At 36.0% G+C, this 10201-nt stretch overlaps 1 protein-coding gene across 1 annotated transcript in view; it reads left to right on the top strand.

Annotated features, from left to right (window-relative positions):
• The window catches only part of LOC107717449 (epithelial discoidin domain-containing receptor 1-like), a 40437-nt gene that overhangs the window by 11242 nt on the left and 18994 nt on the right, over positions 1-10201 (top strand). Inside the window, 1 exon segment of the mRNA XM_016524204.1 lies at positions 6797-6949. Within this exon segment, the coding sequence (XP_016379690.1) occupies positions 6853-6949 (97 nt within the window). The 5' untranslated portion in view covers positions 6797-6852.

Below are 10201 nucleotides of genomic sequence, written 5' to 3'. Positions count from 1 at the left end.
ATTGTTGGAAAGGGTTCAAATACACAAAAATGCTGGAAAACCAAAGAATTTGTGGGTCCTGAAGGATTTTTCTGAAGAACAGCAGGCAGTTGAACTGTTCAGGACAAACATGGGACTCATGAACAACTATCACTAAGCAAACAAAACGAAACAAAAAAACACAGCTTTGGACCATTCAGGTAAACACACAGTATTAAGAATCGTATTAAGTATTAAGTAAACTTTTGAACGGGGTCATTTTTATAAATTCAACTATTATTTTTCTCTTGTGGACTATATGTAAACATCCTTTGTGAAATATCTTATTCAGGTCAGTACTAAATGAACAATAACATGCATTTTGTTTGATCCCTCTTATTTTGGTAAAATAATTAACATTTTGCAGATTCTGAAAGGGGGATGTAGCCTAAACTTTTGACCTCAACTGTATAGGGCTATATTTACTAACAGCTTGTGTCAGTGCAAACAATCTTTTGGCGTAAAGAAAAACTACTGTCAAGATTTACTAAAGACACGCATTAAAAAAATGTGTGCTAAAAAGGCATGGGCACAGTAATTTTTTCGGCTGGCCTTATTGCGTATGCATTTATAGGAGTTTCCCTTTCAGGCACAAAATTTATGGGAGGAGAGTGTTTAAATGAATCACACAAAGTGATTTACTAAGGTTTGCACTGCAGTTGTCAATTTATTTGTATTTGTGCCATTATTTACTACCCAAAAAAAGGATGTTTTAAACCACATGCTGATTTGCGCTGCTCTTGGTAGATTGTGTTGGTCATTATGGAAATTATCCAGACGTGTCTGTGTTCTTTGATGTGCACACTGTCTGTAGATCAGCCACAGAACTTCCACTCACATCGGTGCTTTTATGGGATTGCGCTCTAATGCTAATTTGCCCTGTTTAGTAAATCTGGCCCTTAGTTTTTTAATTACTCATTTTTACAGTTTAAAGTGTTTATTCTTTACTCTTTTCTTTGCTGAAATATGAACCAAACATTTCTTTATGTGATTTAGTCATTTTTGGGGAATTTTAATTATGTATTTTTACCCCCCCAAGTTTGTCTCTGTCCCAGCTCATGGAAGTTAAACTCAGTGCAGATGGGGTCATGAAGGTGAAAGTCAGTAGTGATGATGTGTCGCGTGTATTGATGATGTGTTATGTTGTTTGCCTAGCCGTTGTGTCCTTAGGGTTATAGACTCAAAAACACCCCTACTGTAAGCATTTGTGAGATTTGCTTTATCAGCAGGTTTGATACTGACAGTTCTTGATGTGCTTATGTGTGTGTGTGTGTGTGTGCGAACTTGCTTCAGGCAAGTCAGTTAAAACTTTTGTCAAAAAGGGTTTTGTTAAATGGAGCTGAACTGACAAATTTGCTGTGTGAAATTCCCTAGGGCAGAATCACACCCAGAGTGACCTCAGTGGTGTCAACCTGAGTTATGAACCACATTGTTACTATATAATATATAGGGGTTCTGATTCACTTTTGATGTATGCAGTGAGTCATTTGAGTGTTTAAGATCTTCATCTGTTTGAACCTAGTACGTAGGGGCGTCTTTCCAGCCTGGTTCCTATATGGCTCCCGCAGGACCAGATCAGCATACTTATAACCGCTGGGGAGGTTTAGCTAATTCACCCGCTCCAGCAAAGAGACATGAAGCTAATGCTGCTATATAGAAATGTCTTTGCAGAACATGAAATGGACATTTATAGGGGAAATTAAAGATCAGATCAAACTTAACATATAAACTTGCGTTACCTTTGAATTTACAGCAGAACTCATTTCCTGAGTTTTATATTTTCTGATGTTTTTTTCCCTTCTCCTTTGTGCTCAGGGTCCAAGGTTATATAACTGCAAGCCAGAATATTCTTACAGGCAGTGAAACTGTGCACACATACACATTTGTGTACTAATGAAAATGGGATGATTTAGCCATTTTGTTTGCTTTCATATTAGTGAAAAACAGTGCAAGTCATTATGTCAGTCTCTGCATCTTATCAACTGCAAGTCAGTTCATTCAGCGGTCATATTCATAACGGCCCTGGAGTGAATATTTCCAGCCATGTAAATACAGCTTCTATCTATCTCAATAGGGAAATAAATCTACATGACTGTCAAAATTACTTGAATTTCAAATCAGAAATAAAATCTGACAACAATTTAAATTGTGCTTCTTAAGGTCAAATCATGCAAAAAAAGAGAAAAAAGGTTGATCAAGCTAATGTGCATGAGCATTATAGACTAGAGAGTAAACAAACACATGGTTGGATCTTTACAATAAAACAGGGCTTCCAGTCTTCTAGCTGCCATATTGAATGTTGCAGTTGCTTGTGTAAAAGAAGTGTACTTAATTGTATTGAATGTGCACTTGTAGTGTACTGTAATATTAATGAAATAAAAGGCCACTTATTATTTGTGTTATTAAAACGCACACTTCTATGAGTGTTTCTTAAAGGGGTCATATGATGCGATTTCTATTTTTCCTTTTCTTTAATTTATGTAGCTGTTTGTGCATGTATATGATCTGCAGAGTTACAAAGCTCAAAGTCTCCCACAAAAGGATTTAAAAGAGAAGGCTGATCCAAACTGGGCTAAAACGCCTCGTTCAAACACGCCCCCACATGTCTACATCACGATGTGGAAATATTTGCATAATGCCGGCCCAAATGTTCATGCAAAGAAAGAAGGCGTGGTTTCAGGAACAGCAGTAGTGTTGATGCAGCCATGTCAGGGAGACGCTGTGTGTTTCTGTGCGAAAGCAAAAGCACTTTATTTGGCCTTCCGAAAGTAGATGCAATGAGGAATCATTGTTAAGATCGGTTTACAACAGAACAGCACAACCCAGATGTTCGAATTTGTGCAACGCATTTTATGGTTTTTTTTTTTTTTTTGTATTTTGAACACTAATATGGAGTATAACACATGCCTTTAAAGGATGCCCCTATCTCCTTTGACCACAGCTGGCTAATAAGGAACATAGCCTGTCGCTCCACTAGGGACGATTCATCATGTCAGATATTCATATCCTTAAAGGTCAATCGAAGTCATGAACGAGGAAAGTATGCTTTGTTAAACTTTCTTCCCCTTACAATTTTTCCCTGTCGTCGTTTTTTGCTAACCTTATCATATAAACAGACGCCGGACTGACCCGAGTGGGGCTTTGGAGGCGGACTTTCAAAAAATGATTGATAACTACAATTACGAAAGCCAACAAGTTTCATTTCATCAGACACTTGTGCGACAAACCTCACAAACAAGCCTTAGATTCATAAGCGCAGATGGAGCACTGCACTTTTCCTGCGGAGGGCGAAAAAGAGAAGGTTTTGGATGTTCACAAAGTCTCATAATTAAGTCAGGATGTAACAAATTACAGATTTAAGATGAGACTTGCCAAACATAAGCAGAGATGAAAATTCATCTTCCACTATCTCATTACATCGTAAAAGTGATGAGAAGGTTACGGCTGCATTTGCATAGATGCTGGGAAGAGCCTCTTTCACCATCATTAGCTATTCCATCTTGTGCTAAATCTATAGCCACTCTGAATTTTTTAACAGATAGAAACAAGAGCCAGCAGAAGAGACAGCGGAGACTACATGAATTAAACCCAGCTTACATATGTTAATGCTGTCCGACGTCCTCGGAGAGACACTTTTCAAAGAGATACTTGCATCGTGTAAACAGCAGCCGGTGAGAGAAAAGTAAGAAATGTCAAAAGATGGAAAGCGTGTGAAATGGAGTGATGAGGAGACGGTATTATTCTTACAGTTAATTCTAGTCTCTCCACACTTAAAAGAAATTCAAAGAAATATTCACGTACTTTGCTCCTTGTTTTCTTTCTTTTGTACTTTTGTTTTTGTTTTCTAGCCTTTGTGCGTCTCATGAGGCTTAAAACAGCTAAAGACCTACGCGGCGACATTTTTTTTATAATTGGCAAGATGCAGGAAAAGCCGTGTAAACAGGTTGCCTGCTGTTCATCCAATTAGTGACAATGATACCGCAAATATGCAAATAAGAAGGTTAGTATGAGCAGTGTGAAACGTGATTACAGATAACCCAGGATTCTGTTTATCCGGGGTTTAGGATGACCCAGGGTTAACAATTTCAAGTGTGAAAAGCCCATTAAAGAGAGAGAACAACATGAGAGTTAGTAATTAATGACAGAATTTTCATTTTTTCAGTGAACAATAACTTTAAAGTAAATGTAATTTAAATGTACTAAATTGCAACTTCATTACAAGTATGTCATTACATGTATTTTTGAAATACATGAATACGTGGTTCAATAGAAATTACATTAAAGTATGTTTTATTTTACCATAAATGCTTGTCAGTACATTTGGCAGTACACTTTAACCATATTTTAAATACAATAGAAGTATTTATGAAATTACATTCAAAGATGTACATGCTGGGTCAGAAAGGTACTCTAAAGTTCAGATAATTGCATTTAATATATATTTCAACTATAAAACATGCAATTAAATGCCCCAAAGTATTCCATTCAGTACTATTTTTGAAAGTATGCTTAAGGGTACTTAGTCGATTATAAATATTTGATTTGATAAGTTCAGACTATTGTTTTTCAAATTTGGCTTAGATGAGGTAATGTTGCAGTGCATAATAAAGTTACCAGCCAACTGGCAATTATCTCTACTTTATTTACTCGCCAAAGTCAATTTTTACTCGCATTGGTGCTTGGCGAGTATTAATTTTGGACCGTGGTCTCATTTCTCCCTCTCAATCATTTTGATTCACTTAATTGAAATTGTTGATAGGTTGCTAAGGTTACGCAACAGCCATTGCACTTATTGTCAACAGACATGAGAGGATTCGTAATGCCAACTGTAATAAACTCAAACTTGTATTACAATAGCAAATTATTTGGCATACAGACTGATATTTCTCTCTCTCCCTTCCTTTCTGTTTTCCTGGGTTTTGGAAACACTTGCAGCCTGTGTGTGTTGGCCCCCGCCTGTCTCGAGCTCAGGACAGCTGCACTGGCTGCTGCACACACACACACACACACACACACAGACACACACACACACACACACACAGACAGTATGTTGAATATGACAAGCACACACTAACACACAGTCCATTAAGCTGGGTCTATTACATGCATGCCTCGTCTACACCTCTTCCACACCTCCTTTCAGATTTTACTCTCTTCTACTCTCTTTGTCCTTGTGTCTGCACAGCTGTGCATCAGCTGTCTGTCTCTCTCACAGAGCCCAGAACCAGCACTGTCACTCCACACGGGACAGCTGCCACCTCACACACACACTCACAGACCCCCATTCCATATACACCTATACAATCACAAATCACATATTCACAGAGACCTTTTTTTAATGGGGATGGAATAACAGCAATGCCAGGCAATGCTGGAATAACAGCAAAAAAACTGTAACCTATAAGTGCATATAACACTACCATTCAAACGTTTGAGACAGATTTTTTTCATGTTTTTGAAAGTAGTCTTTTATGCTAACCAGAGCTGCATTTATTTGATCAGTAATGCAGGAAAAACAGTAATATTGTGAAATATTATTGCAATTTAAAATACGTTTTCTGTTTTATTTCAAATGTTTTTTTTTTAAAAAAGAAACCTAATGTACAAACACAAATCCTGTTCAGAGAGAAAGGGTTGGTGTTAATGGAAAACATGGCATGCTGTGCCATTTCTTTTTCTAATGTGTTTTGATATATGTGGCTGTTAGCTTGCAGTATGTTGAGTTTGGGATGGAGCTTGATGGACCACCAGTGTAAATGAAGTGATCTCAAGTGTTTATATCTGTTCAGTCCAACTGACTTCATCAGTTGTAGAAAGGTGGAGATTCCCCTCATTTGTTGACATCATAACTGAGATCATATTTCACCCTAAAACTGAATGCATACAAATGTAATAGTCATAGCAGCACAGTTCCACTATGAAATGGGTTTTCAAATGCTACAAATGGATTTAGGCATCACAAAATTATAGTGTGCAATATAAAAACAGTGTTTAACGGTGTTATTAAAAGATTACATTTAACAGTGATATAAATGTTTTAGTGTCGAGTGAACGTTTGATAATGGCAAAGGTAATCTAATTGTAAAAATAGGGGAAATGAAAACTAAAAACAACTACCGAAAGAAAAACTAATATTGACTACTGATATATTTTAGAACTGTAATATCAGACTACAACCGATACAGTACCAATGTTTTGTGCATCCTTAATACAGTATGTGGAAACTTAGTCTTTTATTGGTCACGCTTTATATTAAGGTTCAAATCTCGCTATTAACAAACCATTATCTACGACTTTTGCCTCAAACTCCTAATTTGCTGCTTATTAATAGTTACAAAGGTAGTTGTTAGAGGTATAGGTATTGGGTAGAATTAGGGATGTAGAATATGGTCATGCAGCATATGTGCTTTATAAGTACTAATCAGAAGCCAATAGGTTAATAATAGGCATGCTAATACGCAACTAGTTAACTAGTTAATAGTGAGAATTGGTCCTTATACTAAAGTGTTATCCTTTTTTTATAATTATTTTATATATATTTTTAATAACTATATGTAGTGAACTTTAACAGTAAAACATAAGAGAACTAAGAAAAACAACAGCTCAGAATTACACAAACTTTACAGCCAGGTATACCTACTAATAAATAAATAGGCTCAACAAAAAAGATAAGAGAGAAAAGGATAAGGGTATTGGAACGTATAGATTCAATTTATTGTTAAAATACACTTAAATAAATGTAATCGACTCATTCTCTCTCTCTCTCTCTCTTCCTCAGGTATGTCTGTAGAAGTTAGTTCAACTCTGGACAGGTAACCAGGTGTCACTGTTGCTATGGCAACACAGATTCTGCCGTTGTTGCCTGCCCTCCTCACTGTCCTCCTCGTTTCCTGGACGGCAGCCCAGGACGTGGATTGGCATTTTGACTCTGGTAAGAATGTCAGGTGTTCTGATGGTGTTCTGCTCCTGTCATACATTAAAGCTAGTGTGAGAAACACCCTTTCTCAGTTTATTTAACTGTGGTTTTGTGGTCCGACCCTGAGGATGTGTGGGTCCTCCCAAAGTCCTAAAGTCAGATTTCCTTTAATCAGTCTTCTCTCCTGTCTTTAAACTCTTCCAGTCCACTTTTTCTTCCTCTTTTGTGTTTGTTGGGGTTTCTAATGCGTTTTTAATGCCTGTGAAATGTTTCTGTGGTCATTAGAAGTTATTATATTCAGTCCCTGAATGAAGGCTTATGATCCATGCGTATGAGCTGCAGTGTTTTTCTCCATGACCGGTTACTGATAGTTAATCATGTAATAAGCTGGAACGTCTGCATGTATAGCTTGCCAGAGACTGAAAAGGACAGGAGAGAAAGGAGAGATAGTGGGGGAAATTCACAAAAAAAAAAAAAAAAGATTTGAAATGCTATTCTGATAGAGGAGTTTCTAGCACACTAAGTGCATTTATGTGCCGTTATAACTGAGGTAAAGCAGATTTTTGTCTGAGAATACGTGGCACAATGCTCACATAACATGCCACATGAAGAGGCTAGTGCCAAATGTAAATAATTGCAGCACTATTTCTGCTCATTTAGCACCTGGTTAAGCTGGATTGCAGGTGGCTAATGAATAAGACAGTATTTCAGCAAAAAAAAACAAAACTTAAGTGCAAAAAGTACCTTAATTGCTTAGTGCAGGAGTTTTCAAACTTTATAATACTAAGGACCCCCAGAAATGATGATCTCCATACTAAAGTATAAATGCAGCAGTATAATTTAATGTAAAATGCCCATTTATATTGTTTGTAAAACATTTTAAGCTTCATATTAGATAAAGACTTTGCATTGAAGCCAAAGCAAATTATAGAAATCCGAAAATATGTAAAATTCAAATTTTATACATCCCTATTCAAAAGATTGGGGTTAGTAAGACTTTCAAAAGAAGTATTTTAGTATAAATGCAGTTATGCCATAAAATTCAAGATATTGGTGCAAAAAATGCCCCTGTATGAGTTTTGTCTCATATTTGTGTATATCACATATCACACGATATCACACTAGCATCAAGAGCAAAATCACAGGAGTGCTGATTTTGTTCCGATCTATCATGCGTTTAAATGTGATTCTAACAGTTCAGTAAATAAGAAGTTAATATTGTTTTATATTTTAAACACAATATTATGTGTTTTTGCTCCATTTAACAGAGAACATATTATCTTTAAAGCCATAGCAGAATTGTTGTGCGTCTCCGAGCGACACAGCGGTGTTTAGTTTCTGAATGAATCCGCGTTTTGAACGAATCGTGTGAATCAATGATTCAAATGCCCAGTCATAGGGCGAATTCCAAACGGAAGTGAGCATCCCTATATGCCCTACTCTAAACCTTCATTTCATTAAAAAAAAAAAAAAATAATAATAATAATAAAAATAAGAAACATTAAAGGTATAGTTCACCCAAAAAATTTTTGATTCTCTCATCATTTACTCACCCTCATGTCGTTTTAAACCTTTTTTTTGTGGAACAAGAAATAAGGTATTTTGAAGACTGTTGGTACAAAGCTGTTTTGGTTACTAATGACTTTTATTGTATGAACAAAAAATAGAGGTTACTGATATGTTTCTCAAATGATCTTCTTTTATGTTCCATAGTTTATGTTAGGCCGTTGCAGCCTAAATGTTTGTGTAATATATTTTATGTTGAATCAATTAAAATATTTCTTTCTAAAGCTACAATTTATAATGTCTACTTGATATACTTTCTCATTTAACACAAAAATAGCTTTAAATAATCTTTTGTGGGTATTTTCACAGTCAAATTTATTTTGCGATTAATTAGATTAATTAATCGAAACATCATGTAATTAATTAGATTAACAATTTTAATCGACTGACAGCACTATTTTTTACATTTCTTATTGTTATCAATGTTTGAAATAGTTATGCTGCTTAATAGTTTTGTGGAAACCATGTTATGTTTTGTTTTCAGGATTATTTGATGAATAGAAAGAATTTAAATTTTTAGAATTTCAAAAGAACAGCATTTGTTAATAACATTATAAATGTCTTTACTGTTACTTTTGGTTTAAATTTAATGACCTTGAATTCTTGAATTCAGTTTTTCTTCCTAACATTTTCCACAAACACACCCTCTTTCACACCCCAAGGTTTGAAACCCCAGATTTAGAAAGTGCGACAGTTGATTTAGTGAGGACGATGTGTTTCCTAAGGAGAGAGAGATGAGCGTGGAGGTGCAAATAGATCAGGAGCAGAAAATGACTGCATTCGTATCACCAAGACCATTCATTGTTGAAACTAGAAGACATCTGCTTATAATCCAGAATGACTGTAAAGTGCTGCTCTCATCTGCTCTGTATTAGCTGGAGATGTGTGAGATAGACAGATTAAGAGTCATGGAGAGAGAAAGAGAGAGTATGGAAGAGAGAAAGCATTTTATTGGCAGCAGAGTGATGTAATGAAACAGGCACCTGTCCACAGTGTGACTCTCTCTCTGTGTGTGTGTGTGTGTGTGTGTGTGTGTGTGTGTGTGTGAGGGTCTCGCTGGCTGCAGGGTTTGTTTTCCAGCCTTTCCATTCTTATCTCATGACTAACTTTACAGCAACTGAGTACGTCCCCCCCAAAACCTCACCCATCATCCCCAGCTTCTGCTCACACTGACAGGCACACCCTCTGGACTGACACACAGGCAGGACTGACATATGAACCGTGCGGATGATTTCAGTGCTGTTTGTGCCAGAATTTTTCTCTGCTGTCCTCATTTCATCTCTTCATTTTTTCTGCTCACTGCGCTACATCTATAAGACATTGCTGAAGCAATTCCAACAATGCAACGTTGCGTTGGTATTTTTGTGAGAGTTTGACATTGTGCCATGTGTGGGACTTTATTTACCTATATTTTAAGGACAAAAATATCCCAAGAATTCAGACAAGTCTGATAAAACATTGCTCCAGTGATGTCCTTAGCGTTTTTTTAATCAATAACTCAATAAATAATCAATAACCAGTAAACAGTAAATCACTGTTATTGTAGTATTATTTATATATTAATATAGTATTTATCAATATTTTGAATTGGCTTTTATTTTCAGATTTTCTGTTTTCATTTTAGTTTTAATCATTTTTAAGTTTTAATTTGGTTGTAATTATTTCAGTTTTGGTTTTAGTATTTTTAGTAATTTAATTTAA

The sequence above is a fragment of the Sinocyclocheilus rhinocerous genome, unplaced genomic scaffold (genome assembly GCF_001515625.1).
Source record: "Sinocyclocheilus rhinocerous isolate Xijiao unplaced genomic scaffold, SAMN03320098_v1.1 scaffold1622, whole genome shotgun sequence".
Lineage (NCBI taxonomy): Eukaryota > Metazoa > Chordata > Actinopteri > Cypriniformes > Cyprinidae > Sinocyclocheilus > Sinocyclocheilus rhinocerous.
Note: the sequence above shows the minus strand (reverse complement) of the source record. Positions and strands in the feature narration are given on the sequence as shown.